Source organism: Salvelinus sp. IW2-2015, linkage group LG16, assembly GCF_002910315.2.
Source record: "Salvelinus sp. IW2-2015 linkage group LG16, ASM291031v2, whole genome shotgun sequence".
In the NCBI taxonomy this organism is placed as follows: Eukaryota; Metazoa; Chordata; class Actinopteri; order Salmoniformes; family Salmonidae; genus Salvelinus; species Salvelinus sp. IW2-2015.
Genome location: NC_036856.1, coordinates 36,560,216 through 36,576,255, shown reverse-complemented (window position 1 = coordinate 36,576,255; position 16,040 = coordinate 36,560,216). Strand labels below are relative to the sequence as shown.

General features: G+C 45.3%; 1 protein-coding gene across 1 annotated transcript; it reads right to left on the bottom strand.

Moving 5' to 3' along the window:
* Nucleotides 1-6,193: 6,193 nt before the first annotated feature.
* Nucleotides 6,194-15,612, bottom strand: kank4 (KN motif and ankyrin repeat domains 4). The gene is made up of 3 exons (XM_024003796.1): nt 15,544-15,612; nt 6,776-9,940; nt 6,194-6,219 (listed from the first exon to the last, which is right to left on the bottom strand). The coding sequence occupies exons 1-3, from the start codon at nt 15,557-15,559 to the stop codon at nt 6,194-6,196; spliced, it is 3,207 nt and encodes a 1,068-aa protein (XP_023859564.1). The 5' UTR covers nt 15,560-15,612.
* Nucleotides 15,613-16,040: the final 428 nt, after the last annotated feature.

Genomic DNA, 16,040 nt, shown 5'->3' with positions numbered 1-16,040 from the left:
CACAGGACAATAACATGACCCATGATCTAAATCTGTTCCCCAGGCCAAACACTCTCAAGCACAGTGAAATGCCCTTCTTGTAAGCTCCAAAGCAAACATTGGAGGAATCAATACCATCGTAGCACAACATTTTTATAAGGTAGAATAAAAACATGAGGAATAAAAATAAGAAGAACACGAGAAAGTAAAAACCTATATACAGGGTCAGTTCCAATACCATATGTACAATATGCAGGCATACTGGCGTGATAAAGGAAAATATGTACGGTGCATTCAGAAGGGTATTCTGACCCCTTGACTTTTTCCACATTTTGTTACATTACAGTCTTATTCTAAAATGAAGAAAAAACATTTTCCTTCTCAATCTACACACAAATTTTAACAAATGTATAAAAAGATTAAAACAGAAATACCTTATTTACATAAGTATTCAGACCCTTTGTTATGAGACTTGAAATTGGGCTCAGGTGCATCGTGTTTCCGTTGATCATCCTTGAGATGTTTCTACAACTTGATTGGAGTCCACCTGTGGTAAATTCAACTGATTGGACATGATTTGGAAAGGCACACACCTGTCTATATAAGGTCCCACAGTTTACAGTGCATGTCAGAGCAAAAACCAAGCCATGAGGTCGAAGGAATTGTCCGTAGAGCTCCAAGACAGGATTTTGACGAGGTATAGATCTGGGGAAGGGTACAAAAAAATGTATTCAGCATTGAAGTTCCCCAAGAACACAGTCGCCTCCATCATTCTTAAATGGAAGAAGTTTGTAACCACCAAGACTCTTCCTAGAGCTGGCCGCCCGGCCAAACTGAGCAATCAGGGGAGAAGGGCCTTGATCAGGGAGGTGAGCAAGAACCCGTTGGTCACTCTGACAGCGCTCCAGTGTTCCTCTGTGGASATGGGAGAACTTTCCAGAAGGACAAACATCTCTGCAGCACTCCARCAATCAGGCCTTTATGGAGAGTGGCCAGAGTAAAAGGCACATGACAGCCCGCTTAGAGTTTGCCAAAAGGCARCTGAAGACGCTCAGACCATGAGAAAAAAGATTTGCTGGTCTGATGAAACCAAGATTGAACTCGTTGGCCTGAAAGCCAAGCATCACGTCTGGTGGAAACCTGGCACCATCCCTACGGTGAAGCATGTTGGTTGCAGCATCATGCTGTGGGGATGTTTTTCAGCGGCAGGGTCTGGGAGACTAGTCTGGATCAAGGGTAAGATGAACGGAGAAAAGTACAGAGAGATCCTTGATGAAAACCTGCTCCAGAGCGCTCAGAACCTCAGACTGGGACGAAGGTTCACCTTCCAACAGGACAACGACCCTAAGCACACAGCCAAGACAACGCAGGAGTGGCTTCGTGATAAGTCTCAATGTCCATGTGTGGCCCAGCCAGAGCCCAGACTTGAACCTGATAAAACATCTCTGGAGAGTCTCATAATAACTGTGCAGCGACGCTCCCCATCCAACCTGACAGAGCTTGAGAGGATCTGCAGAGAAGAATGGGAAAAACTCCCCAAATACAGGTGTGCCAAGCTTGTAGCGTCATAGTCAAGAAGACTCAAGGCTGTAATCGCTGCCAAAGGTGCTTCAACAAAGTACTGAGTAAAGGGTCTGAATACTTATGATCACATGGCGCTACAGAGGGTGGTGCGGACAGCCCAGTACATCACTGGGGTTGAACTCCCTGCCATCCAGAACCACTATATCAGGCAGTGTGAAAGGAAGGAAAATCGTTAAAAGACTCCAGCCCCCCAAGACATAGACTGTTTTCTCTGCTTCCGCACGGCAAGAGGTACCAGTGCTCTGCTTGGATTACAAAACACGGTCCAACTTCCTGAGGGGAAAGAGTTGCTGCTGCCACGGCGCCGGCCTCCAGTTGTTCCATAGAGCTATGTTCCGGCGAATAAACTATAAACTATCAAAATAAAGAGAGTCGCACACTTCAACGTTTCGGCATCACTGTGCCTTCTTCAGGGTAATGTCATGAATACTTGAACCAGGTTACGTAGACAAACAGTGCAATTAGTACAACCAATGACAATAGTGAGGGGTGTGTCATAATGAATAAGTTAATTAGAATGAATTAGTGAAACAGTTAAAAAACAATAGTAAGCTCCCKTTACTGACATATATCCTATCTAGTCTTGCTGCTCTAATCCTCCCCTCCACTACCTTCACCAATGTATAGCTCCTCCCTCGCTGATTTCTGTCCCTCCCCACATCTACTAGTCCATGCTGTTTCAACATGTTGGTTAAGACCACCACCGACTGTGGATGAGCTTCCACCCAGTTCCTATTTAGTATGTAATCTGTTGTACAGTTCCAGTGAACCTAACTGGGACTCACCCTGCGATGCTACATCTACACTGATGGGAATATCTGACAGCGAATCAATCTCTTCCTCCATCCTCATTGGGCAGCTCCACGGAATCCGGAGCCCCCCGGCTCCCCCCAACACCCTCTCCACCATCCCCCTGCGTGTCTGTAATTACACTGGGCATATCACCATGCGTGTCTGTAATTACACTGGGCACATCATTCTCCATTGTCTGTGAGACAGGCATATCAGCCTCGGAGTCAATGTTGTCACTGCCCTCAGTAACCACTATCAGGCCCGGCCCTGAGCTCCTCATCACGGCAACCTGGGCCACATCAACATTAACCTCATCAACAGTTTGTATGGGGTTGAGTCTGGACCAGGGGTGGAGGCCGGTGCTGCCCCGATCCCCCGGCCAGGTCTCAGATCTGGAGCCAGACGAGGATCCATCAGTGCCCTGCTCGCCCGCTCCCTGTGCGTGCATGCCTGCCGCTTATGTCCATTCTCCATACAATCAAAACACCTCAGACTGTTGTCACATAAACCATCTAGGCTTTCCCTCATACCTCACCTGATACCAAATGTCTAAAGTTTTTAAACTAAAAACATGAAAACCTGCCTTCTACATCCAACTAATAACTCTCTCATTGGGCTGGCGAATGTAACGTGCGAGCTCTCATATCAGGTCGCCATCGGGAATGAACGCACATTGGATAAAGTAACCCTCGCAGTCGAGGAGAAAAGCGGCGTGATTTGCAAAAAAAACATAATTTAGAGTAACACCTGTCTGAACCAGCCGGTTGACCTGAAGCTCCTCTTTCAGTAACACCTGTCTGAACCAGCCGGTTGACCTGAAGCTCCTCTTTCAGTAACACCTGTCTGAACCAGTCAGTTGACCTGAAGCCCCTCTTTCAGTAACACCTGTCTGAACCAGCCGGTTGACAAGAAGCTCCTCTTTCAGTAACACCTGTCTGAACAGCCGGTTGACAAGAAGCTCTCTTCAGTAACACCTGTCTGAACCGCCGGTTGACAAGAAGCTCCTCTTTCAGTAACACCTGTCTGAACCAGCCGGTTGACAAGAAGCTCCTCTTTCAGTAACACCTGTCTGAACCCGCCGGTTGAACAAGAAGCTCCTCTTTCAGTAACACCTGTCTGAACCAGCCGGTTGACAAGAAGCTCCTCTTTTCAGTAACACCTGTCTAACCAGCCGGTTGACAAGAAGCTCTCTTTCAGTAACACCTGTCTGAACCAGCCGGTTGACAAGAAGTCCTCTTTCAGTAACACCTGTCTAACCAGCCCGGTTGACAAGAAGCTCCTCTTTCAGTAACACCTGCTGAACCAGCCAGTTTGACCTGAAGCTCCTCTTTCAGTAACACCTGTCTGAACCAGCCGTTGACAAGAAGCTCCTCTTTCAGAAACACCTGTCTGAACCAGCCGTTGACGAAGCTCCTCTTTCAGAACACCTGTCTGAACCAGCCGGTTGACAAGAAGCTCCTCTTTCAGAAACACCTGTCTGAACCAGCCGGTTTTGACAAGAAGCTCCTCTTTCAGTAACACCTGTCTGAACCAGCCGGTTGACAAGAAGCTCCTCTTTCAGTAACACCTTGTCTGAAACGCCGCCGGTTGACAAGAAGCTCCTCTTTCAGTAACACCTGTCTGAACCAGCGCGGTTGACAAGAAGCTCCTCTTTCAGTAACACCTGTCTGAACCGCCGGTTGACAAAAGCTCCTCTTTCAGTAACACCTGTCTGAACCAGCCGGTTGACAAGAAGCTCCTCTTTCAGTAACACCTGTTGAACCAGCCGTTGACAAGAACTCCTCTTTCAGTAACACCTGTCTCAACCAGCGGTTGACAAGAAGCTCCTCTTCAGTAAACACCTGCTTGAACCAGCCAGTTGACCTGAAGCTCCTCTTTCAGTAACACCTGTCTGAACCAGCCGGTTGACAAGAAGCTCCTCTTTCAGAAACACCTGTCTGAACCAGCCAGTTGACCTGAAGCTCCTCTTTCAGAAACACCTGTCTGAACCAGCCAGTTGACCTGAAGCTCCTCTTTCAGTAACACAGCCACTGCTTTAGTCATTTGCGAAGAATTTGAAAGATTTTCATATCCAACCTGTCCTCCCACAGCAAACAAAACATATGTTTTGCCTATGTTACCACTAAAATAAATCACATAGAGCTTTCCTGCAGTCAATGACCAAAAGCGCCCTCTTTGGCCTCATGGGTGGAATGTTATTCATATTTTACAGTGACCACCTTTGCCGTGTGGATGGGGGCATCATCATCCTATGGGGGCATAGCCATGGTAGCCAAAATAATGGCCTGCCCAGCATTTTTATACATGACCCTAAGCATAATGGGATTGCTTAATTAACTCAGGAACCACAACTGTGTGGAAGCACCTYTTTTTCAATATACTTTGTATCCCTCATTTATTGAAATGTTTCCATTATTTTGGCAGTACATGTTCGTACAGTAACAGACCGGCTCTTGAAAATGGCAGCAGCAATCAAAATGTTTACCACACGTTGGTTTTTGACTCCTCTAATTTCCTCACAGTCACTCTAGCTGAGAGCAATGTGGGCGAACAAACTATGTGTGTGTGTGTGTATGCGTGTATGTGTGTGCGCGGCATGTGTTCAGGTTGATGATTATGTGTGTTTGAAGTAGAACATGGGGGGGCCTGGAAGACAATGCTGAGCCGCTGGATACAATTACAACACAACTGAGCTCATTAAATTGTGTGGAAACCCTCAACCCTCTCTCGCTGCAAGCTAGCTGGCACAAACAGTACACACACACACACACACACACACTCACAAACACGCAATCATGCACACCCAATCACACACGCACGCACGCACACACGCACATACACCCTGGCGTATAGCACAAAGCTAGCTAAGGCTCCCCAGGGCCTTAGTCTGTACTTCCACAAGACTTAATGAGATGACTATGAGAAAGTTACACAGCACAGACAGAGAAGAAGACAGTGTAATTAATTAATAAACCTAGTTTACATCCTAGTCAGCCAGTTAAAGACACTGTTATTTACATGGGATTCCCGGTCCATTAAATGTGTTCTCTATACTGTATTAAAGGGACATTGAGATACAGCGAGCGTACAAAAGGAGAACACTTTCTCTTTCCGTGACATAGACTGACCAGGTAAATCCAGGTGAAAGCTATGATCCCTTATTGATGTCAGTTGTTAAATCCACGTCAGTCAGTGTAGATGAAGGGGAGGAGACAGTTTAAAGAAGGATTTTAAACCTGGACTGTGTAGCTATGTGTGTCATTCAGAGGGTGAACGGGCAAGACAAAATATTGTAGTGCCTTTGAACGGGGTATGGTAGTAGGTGCCAGGTGTACCGGTTTGTGTCAAGAACTGCAACGCTGCTGGGTTTTTCAACCTCAACAGTTTCCCGTGTGCATCAAGAATGGTCCACCACACAAAAGACATCTAGCCAACTTGACACAACTGTGGGAAGTATTAGAGTCAACATGGGCCAGCATCCCTGTGGAACGCTTTTGACACTTTGTAGAGTCCATGACCTTACTAATTGAGGCTGCAACTCCATGTTAGAAAGGTGTTCCTAATGTTTAGTAGACTCAGTACAGATGGGCTGAGGGAGGGGATGTTGTGTTGGTTAGATAGTTGTGGCTCTGCCTCTGCATGTGGTAGTAATAGGATTCTGTTTCCAATATTCTTTGGGCCAGATCGGTGCGTTTTGTAAGCAATGTACAGTAGTTCAAGTCAGACATTTTCTCAAATGTCAGTGACGCTCTTCAGAACAATGGTGGAATACACAGAGCAGAGATTCACCATCAAAGGGCACACTATTGTGTATTCTCCCTACTGAGATTCATATGAGTTATGTGTGGTAGGGGACTCTATCTTCTGGGCCAAAACACAACAAGAAGAAAAAGAGAGGGGGAAGAAACGAACTGCATATTTCATCGGTTCTTGTAGGACGTCCAACAGTTTCATTTGGCCGTGCCCCACTACATGTGTTCCACCTCTAGCCATCGCAATCAATAGCCATCTCAGACATGTGGAGGCCCCTGGCCTATCAGAGTCAATGAACAGAGACAGACTATGAGCTCTCTGTGCCAAGACAGGAGACAGCTCAGTATCATGGAGATAAAGCTATTGGACCTGGGACAGAGGAGTGATCTCATGGTAAATAACGCCTGAGCAAGTTTTAGTGACTATCAACATGTGATGAGAATATTACGAACAGAATAGAATCAGCTTGATATTAATTATTGAAATAGCGTGCAATTATATGTGACTGGGAAGTAGAACACATCTAGTCAACCAAAGCATATTGCTAGAATATCAGGATATCACAAGAATATTATGACTTTGTAGTTTATACGTCTACTTCGAAACCTCCTGGCACGTCTTCTACAGTAGCTACTAAGACATATAGTACTCCTGACACCTATCCTACCTTGTTGTTTGCTGGCAGCAGCCTTCTGTCCAGGGGAGTAGAATGCAGACAGGGCACTGAGGGAGCTGACCAGCTGGCTCTGGATGGAGCTCATCTTAGACGGCCCTGACTTCCCTGCTGATTTGCCCGTTGAAGGCTTCCCCACAGCGGGCTTCCCCTGCCCGGCTGCAAGCTTCTGGGTGCTGGMGCTGGAGGTCTCCTGCTTGTCCGGCTTCTCTTGGCTGCTACCCAGCTGGGCCCACTGCTCGTTAATCAGCCCTGTGAGGCGTGTTACTACCTGGCCTAATGCTGGGTTGGAGCCCCGACGAGGGTCCTGGGTCTGAGGCTGTGCCTGGGGCTGCACAGACTCCTTCTGACCCGGTTGAGGCTGGGTCTGGCTGGAAGAGGGGGTGGGTGCTGCTATTGGGCTCTCTGTTACCAAGGGAGTTTCTTTCACCACACTAACAGTGTGGACCAAGGGACAGAGACAGGGGAAAGAGACTTCTGTGACSACACTCTCTTCTGTGACCACACTCTCTTCTGTGACCACACTCTCTTCTGTGACCACATTCTCTTCTGTGACCACACTCTCTTCTGTGACCACACTCTCTTCTGTGACCACACTCTCTTCTGTGACCACGTTGTCTTCTGTGACCACACTCTCTTCTGTGACTGCATTGTCTTCTGTGACCACACTCTCTTCTGTTACTGCATTATCTTGTGTGACCACACTCTCTTCTGTGACTGCATTATCTTGTGTGACCACACTCTCAATGACCGTACCCTCTGTGGTTGTACTCTGTTTAAGCACACTTTCAGTCACTGTAATTTGTTCAACTGCATTCTCTACTACCACTTCTTGTCTCTTTGTTACCATACTATCTGTGTCAACATTTTCTGTGACCACATTCTCTGTGACCATACTTTCTGTGTCCACACATTCTATAATCACAAAACCTTCTTCAGTTACTGCACTCTCAGTGATATCCCCATTTTTGACAGCACTTTCTGCTACCTCAATTTCTGCTCCAGAAATTTCTGTGACCGCACTTTCTATGGCTGCACTTACTATAGCTGCACTTTCTATCTCTATAGATCTATGTGGGGTATTGCTAGTCTCACCTCTGTCTCTCTCTGTCTCTGTTTGCTGGTCTGCACTCTGCGCTGTCTCTGTCTCTGTCACCTGGTCCACTGTACCCACTCTCTCTGTCTCTGTCCCCTGGTCCACGCTGTTAGCCCTGTGTCTTGCTGGTCTCACTGGACGTACAGGTGCTGTCTGTGTCTCTGTCAGCTGGTTCACAGTATCCGCTGTCTCTTTCCCATGGTCTACACTGACTCCTGCCTGTATTTGTGTCTCTTTACTCTGGTCCACACTGTTAGCCCTGTGTCTTGCTGGTCTCACTGGACGTACAGGTGCTGTGTCTGTCATCTGGTCCACACTGACTACTGTCTGTGTCTCTGTCCCCTGGTCTAATCTGTCTCCAGGCGGCGTCTCTGTCACCCGGTTTACAGTGTCCACTTTCTCTGTCTCTGTCACCTGGTTTACAGTGTCCACTTTCTCTGTCTCTGTCACCTGGTTTACAGTGTTCACTCTCTCTGTCTCTGTCRCCTGATCCACACTGTTACCCCTTGGTCTGACTGGACAATCAATAATCATCTCTGTCTCGGCCACCTGGTCCACCTGGTCCACCTGGTCCACCTGGTCCACCTGGTCCACCGCTTCCACTCTCTCCGTCTCTGTCCCCTGGTCCACACTGTTAGCTCTCTCTCTGATTAAACATATTACTATCCTCTCTGTATCAGTCCCCTGCTCCACCATATCAGCCCTCTCTGACTCTGTCCCTTGGTTTATAATGACCACTCTCTCTGTCTCTGTCTGCTGGTCCACACTGGTCCTCCTACTTGTATGTCTCTCCCCACACACCTCCTCCTTTCCTTCTCTCCCTCCCTCGCTTAACTGAAGTATCCTCTCCTCCTTCATCCTGTTGTCCTCTACCTGTTGTCTGAGGAGACTGTTGGTTTCCTCCAGCTCTTCACTAGCCTGACTTAACTTAGCCTCTAGTGTTACTAGCTTAGCCTGGAGCTGTTCGATGCTGAGGAGATCCCCCTCACCACTGACTCCCTCTATGACTTGCACAATCACTCCTCTCTCTGAAGGTTCTGGTGCTTTCTGTACTGTAACGTCCTCTGATAGCTCTGCTGTTTTCTCTAATGGATTCACTAATGCCTCTCTTTGTCGGTCTGGTCCCTCTGATGCCTGTGCTGCTAAAAGCCTATCTGCTTCTGCTTCTTGTGCAGTACTTTTTAAGGATTCCTGTTGTGTTTCTGTCTCTGATGCAGTGCTCTCTGCTCTCCRGGTATCAACTACTGCCCCAGACCCCGGCGGCTGAGGATCAATGCTCGGAGCCGGAGAGGGCGAGGCACGTTGTGGGGGGGGTGGAGCCTGGGGCTTGGTTTGGGCCTGCAGCCTGAGGATCAGATGCTCTCTCTCCTCCCTCAGTGAGCAGATCTGGGACTTGAGCTCTGGGATGGTCCTCACCATATCCTCCAGCTCTCTGACCCTCTTCAGGGCCGCGGTGATCTGCTGGTGCAGCCCCGACCGGTCCTGGGGCACAGCGCGGAATACGTTCTCAGATGAGCCGTTCTCGGTTCTCTCGTCCCCGGACTCGGAGGCCTTCCTGTGAGGGATGGTAATGGGCATGCTGGACGTCCGGAGGAGGTTGGGCCTCCCCAGGGGCTTCTCGGCTGACACCCCAGCCCCTGCCTCCTCCCTGGGCCTGGCCGGGGATAAGACACTCCCCTGCGCCCTGCTGCTCTGGCTCTGCCCCCCCGCCATACCACTGCCTCCATCACTGGCTCTAAAATCCAAGAACTGCTGGACCTCTGTGACTCTGCCCCGGGGCTTGGGTCCCAGAGTAGAGGTGGAAGACCAGGTGTCCTTGGGGGCCGATCGTGCCCCATGCCCAGGCAGGCTGAAGTTCCTGGGCAGGGTGCTGAACTTAGGAGGTCCCCTGGCCTTGCGCTGGATGTGCACCCGCTTGATGGTGTTGCCTTTCTCGATGTCGTCCACATATTTGAGGAAGTCGAGGTCCAGGTGGAAGCCGTAGGGGGTCTCTACGGAGTAGGGCAGCTGCTTCTTATGACCCCCACCTCCACTCTCTCCTCCGGCCTTAGGGTAGCCATTGGCTGAAATATGAAGAGAGGGTTTGTTACTATTCACACTGATTCCCATGCATTCAGGGATTTGCTGTACAGTACTCTCCGACCATAGAAGAGAAAGCAAAACATGAAGTACATCCCAGTATCCCATTAGTTGATAATACACTACAACCTGTGTATGTATTTATGACGCAGTATATGAATAGGGTTGATAAGGGATAGCTCTATGATAGGGTTGATAGGGATAGTCTATGAATAGGGTTGATTGGGATATGTCTATGAAATGGCTGATAGGGATAGTATATGACAGGGTTGACAGGATAGTATATGACAGGGTTGATTGGGATAGTATATGACAGGGTTGATTGGGATAGTATATGACAGGGTTGATAGAATAGTAATGACAGGGTTGATTGGGATAGTATATGACAGGGTTGATAGGAATAGTATATGACAGGGTTGATAGGATAGTCTATGATAGGGTTGATTGGGATAGTATATGATAGGGTTGATAGGGATAGTATATGACAGGGTTGATAGGGATAGTATATGACAGGGTTGATTGGGATAGTAATATGAAGGGTTGATAGGGATAGTATATGATAGGGTTGATTGGGATAGTATATGACAGGGTTTGATTGGGATATTATATGACAGGGTTGATTGGGATATTATATGAACGGGTTGATAGGGATAGTCCTATGATAGGGTTGAATTGGGATAGTAATATGATAGGGTTGATTGGGATAGTATATGATAGGGTTGATTGGGATAGTAATATGAAGGGTTGATTGGGATATTATATGAACAGGGTTGATTGGGATATTATATGAACAGGGTTGATAGGGATAGTCTATGATAGGGTTGATTGGGATAGTAATATGATAGGGTTGATAGGATAGTATATGATAGGGTTGATTGGGATAGTATATGACAGGGTTGATTGGGATATTATATGACAGGGTTGATAGGGATAGTCTATGATAGGGTTGATTGGGATAGTATATGACAGGGTTGATAGGAATAGTATATGACAGGGTTGATAGGGATAGTCTATGATAGGGTTGATTGGGATAGTATATGATAGGGTTTGATAGGGATAGTATATGAAGGGTTGAATAGGGATAGTATATGACAGGGTTGATGGGGATAGTATATGACAGGGTTGATAGGGATAGTATATGACAGGGTTGATTGGGATAGTCTATGATAGGGTTGATGGGATAGTACTATGCAGGGTTGATAGGGATAGTATATGACAGGGTTTGATTGGGATAGTATATGACAGGGTTGATAGGGATAGTATATGACAGGGTTGATAGGGATAGTCTATGATAGGGTTGATAGGGATAGTATATGATAGGTTGATAGGGATAGTATATGATAGGGTTGATAGGGATAGTCTATGATAGGGTTGATAGGGATGTCTATGATAGGGTTGATAGGGATAGTATATGACAGGGTTGATAGGGAGTATAATGACAGGGTTGATAGGGATAGTCTATGACAGGGTTGATAGGGAAGTCTATGATAGGGTTGATAGGGATAGTATATGATAGGGTTGATAGGGATAGTCTATGATAGGGTTGATAGGGATAGTATATGATAGGGTTGATAGGGATAGTCTATGATATGGTTGATTGGATAGTATATGAAGGGTTGATTGGGATAGTCTATTGCTAGGGTTGATAGGGATAGTATATGATAGGGTTGATAGGGATAGTATATGACAGGGTTGATAGGGATAGTATATGATAGGGTTGATAGGATAGTATATGACAGGGTTGATTGGATAGTCTATGACAGGGTTGATAGGGATAGTCTATGACAGGGTTGATAGGGATAGTCCTATGATAGGGTTGATAGGGATAGTATATGATAGTGGTTGATAGGGATAGTATATGAACAGGGTTGATAGGATATTATATGATAGGGTTGATAGGGATAGTCATATGATAGGGTTGATAGGGATAGTAATAGAACAGGGTTTGATAGGGATAGTATATGACAGGGTTGATTGGGATAGTCTATGATAGGGTTGATAGGGATAGTATATGATAGGGTTGATAGGATGTATATGAGCAGGTTGATTGGATGTCTATGATAGGGTTGATAGAGATAGTATATTACAGGGTTGATAGAGATAGTATATGACAGGTTTGATTTGGATAGTTCTATGATAGGGTTGATAGGGATAGTATATGACGGTTGATAGGGATAGTCTATGATAGGGTTGATAGGGATAGTCTATGATAGGGTTGATAGGGATAGTATATGACGGTTGATAGGATAGTCTATGAATAGGTTGATAGGAATAGTCTATGATAGGGTTGATAGGGATAGTATAATGACAGGGTTGATAGGAATAGTATATGACGGGTTGATAGGGATGTCTATGACAGGGTTATAGGATAGTCTATGATGGGTTGATAGGGATAGTATATGACAGGGTTGATAGGGATAGTAATATGACAGGGTTTGATAGGGATAGTATATTGAAGGGTTGATAGGGATATTATATGATGGGTTGATAGGGATAGTATATGATAGGTGGATAGGATAGTATAATGACGGTTGATAGGGATAGTCTATGATAGGGTGATAGGGATAGTCCTATGATAGGGTTGATAGGGATAGTATATGACAGGGTTGATAGGAATAGTATATGACAGGGTTGATAGGGATAGTCTATGACAGGGTTGATAGGGATAGTCTATGATAGGGTTTGAAATAGGGATGTATATTGACAGGGTTGATAAGGGATAGTTATATGACAGGGTTGATAGGGATAGTATATGACAGGGTTGATAGGGATATTATTGAATAGGGTTGATAGGGATAGTATATGATAGGGTTGATAGGGATAGTATATAACAGGGTTGATAGGGATAGTAATATGACAGGGTGATAGGGATATTATATATAAGGGTTGATAGGATAGTAATATGACAGGGTTGATATAGGGATAGTCTATGATAGGGTTTGATAGGATAGTCTATGATAGGGTTGATCTAGGGATAGTAAATATGACGGTTGAATAGGGATAGTCTATGATAGGGTTGAATAGGGATAGTGCTATGATAGGGTTTGATAGGGATAAGTATATGAACAGGGTTGATAGGAATAGTATATGACAGGGTTGATAGGGATAGTCTATGAAGGGTTGATAGGGATAGTCTATGATAGGGTTGATAGGGAATAGTATATGACAGGGTTGATAGGATAGTATATGACAGGGTTGATAGGGATAGTCTATGACAGGGTTGATTAGGGGATAGTCTATGATAGGGTTGATAGGGATAGTATATGACAGGGTTGATAGGGATAGTATATGACAGGGTTGATAGGGATAGTAATATGACAGGGTTGATAGGGATAGTAATATGACAGGGTTGATCAGGGAATAGTAATATGACAAGGGTTGATAGGGATAGTCTATGACAGGGTTGATAGGGATAGTCTATGATAGGGTTGATAGGGATAGTATATGACAGGGTTGATAGGAATAGTATATGACAGGGTTGATAGGGAATAGTATATGACAGGGTTGATAGGGATAGTATAATGACAGGGTTGATAGGGATAGTAATATGACAGGGTTGATAGGGATGTTATGACAGGGTTGATAGTGATAAGTAATATGACAGGGTTGATAGGGATAGTATATGACAGGGTTAGAAGGGGAAGTATATGAAAATGACTAGGGATAGTATTGACAAGGGTTGATAGGGATAGTAATATACAGGGTTGATAGGGTTAGTATTACAGGGTTGATAGGGATAGGCAGGCATAATAATTACATTTCAGGAAAAGTGCCTACTGTGTCTACAGCACCAGAGCTGTCAGTAATTGCATTTCTTTCAGTTTTTAGTATTACACTGTTGCTACTTCGCTCTTCAACCAAGACCAACGGAAGAGAGGAGGATGAGGATATTCCAGCCACAATACCATTTATTATTAAAACCAGCAACTAATCGTTTTGGCTCGTTGCCTGCATCAGCTTGTTTGCCTTACAGTTTTAGTAATTCACAGTCCCCCTATATAAGATGCAGCCAGGGACAGGATGTACACTACATTACTGTGGCATAAACCCTATAAGAGTCTGGGATGTAATTATCTTCTGTGATTAGGATGAAACACATTTACACTCAATTAGTGTGCAAAACTCAACTCAGCTTGCTTTGCTGTTTGTCAACGGTATGTTCGATTACAGGCTCAAAATGGCCAGAACAAAGCTCTTTCTCTGAAACTCGTCAGTCTATTCTTGTTCTGAGAAAATGAGGCTATTCCATGCGAGAAAATGCAATAAACGTGAAGATCTCGTACAACGCTGTGTACTACTCCCTCACAGAAACAGCGCGAACTGTCTCTAACCAGAATAGAATGAGAAGTGGAGGCCGCGGTGCACAACGAGCAAGAGGACAGTACATTTGAGTGTCTAGTTTGAGAAACAGACACCTCACAAGTCCTCAACTGGCAGCTTCATTAAATAGTACCCGCAAAACACCAGTCCTCACATCAAACAGTGAAGAGGCGACTCCAGGATGCTGGCCTTCTAGGCAGACTTACCTCGTCCAGTGTCTGGTGTTCTTTGTCATATTAATATTTCATTTTTATTGGCCAGTCTAAGATATGCCTTTTTCTTTGCACTCTGCCTAGAAGACTAGCATCCGGAGTCGCCTCTTCACTGTTAACATTGAGACTGGCATTTCCCGCATGGAATAGCCCTTCATTTCTCAGAACAAGATAGACTGACGAGTTTCAGAAGAAAGTTCTTTGTTTCTGGCCATTTTGAGCCTGTAATCGAACCCACAAATGCTGATGCTCCAGATACTCAACTTAGTCTAAAGAAGACTAGTTTTATTGCTTCTTTAATCAGAACAACAGTTTTCAGGTGTGCTAACTAATTGCAAAAGGGTTTTCTAATGATCAATTAGCCTTTTAAAATGATAAACTTGGATTAGCTAACACAACGTGCCATTGGAACACAGGAGTGATGGTTGCTGATAATGGGCCCTCTGTACGCCTATGTAGTTTCCCATAAAAAAATCTGCCGTTTCCTGCTACAATAGTCATTTACAACATTAACAATGTCTACACTGTATTTCTGATCAATTTCATGTTATTTTAATGGACAAAAAATMTGCTTTTCTTTATAAAACAAGGACATTTCTAAGTGACCCAAAAACRTTTCAACGGTAGTGTATGCATAATGAGACAGGCGGATAGTGTTTAGCACAGCAAGAATATTAGGACGAGAAAACTCTTGTTCGCTACCCCTTCCTCTTACRCCTGACCCTTCAATGTTTGCAGCTCTGTAAGGTGGAAGCAATATAGTGCAAGCCAGTGGAGGCTGCTGAGGGGAGGACGGCTCACAATAATGGCTGGAACGGAGCYAATYGAATGGCATCAAACACCTGGAAACCATGGAAACCATGTGTTGGATGTATTTGATACCATTCCACTGATTCCGCTCCAGCCATTACCAGGAGCCCATCCTCTCCGACCTCCTGTGCTGGAAGCTTTACCACTACACTGCTTTKTTCTCCAGAACCTTCAGACATACTATCACACAGGGGTTAGGGCAGAAGGGGATGGATTTGGGAACGACTGTGTGACTTTTAACTTACCACTTTTCCTGTCCATCGCTGTATTAGTTTAGGGTCATGGACTTCTCTGCTGTCAGAGTGGGCAACCTGGAAAAGAGAATGGAAGTCTGTGAGCAACTGAAATAACACGGAATATCAACACTGGCCAACTGTTTGGAATACAACCTCTGTTTTGTTTTAAATAAGACCTCATATTTGAAGAGCGTATGTGAAATGACTTGTGTTGTAGCAGCAACCCGTGATAGTCTGTTTGTTGCTAATGAGAGAAARATCCTGTCCACAACCTCTCAACTGTGTCGTTGTCTAAAAGAGTGAGAGAGACCCTCGGTGGCCATTAGAAATCACCACAACACTGACAAGGGCTACAGTTTCATCCAACTAATTAGGAAAATGTTCCATCTGGGTGCCATTTTGTGTGTTTTGTTCCAGTTGGAGCTGCCAAGAAACCGAAGCCTGCGGCTTTTTACGAGGGGCCTTGCATGAGGCAATTGGGATGGAAAAAATCTAATCAATCAAAT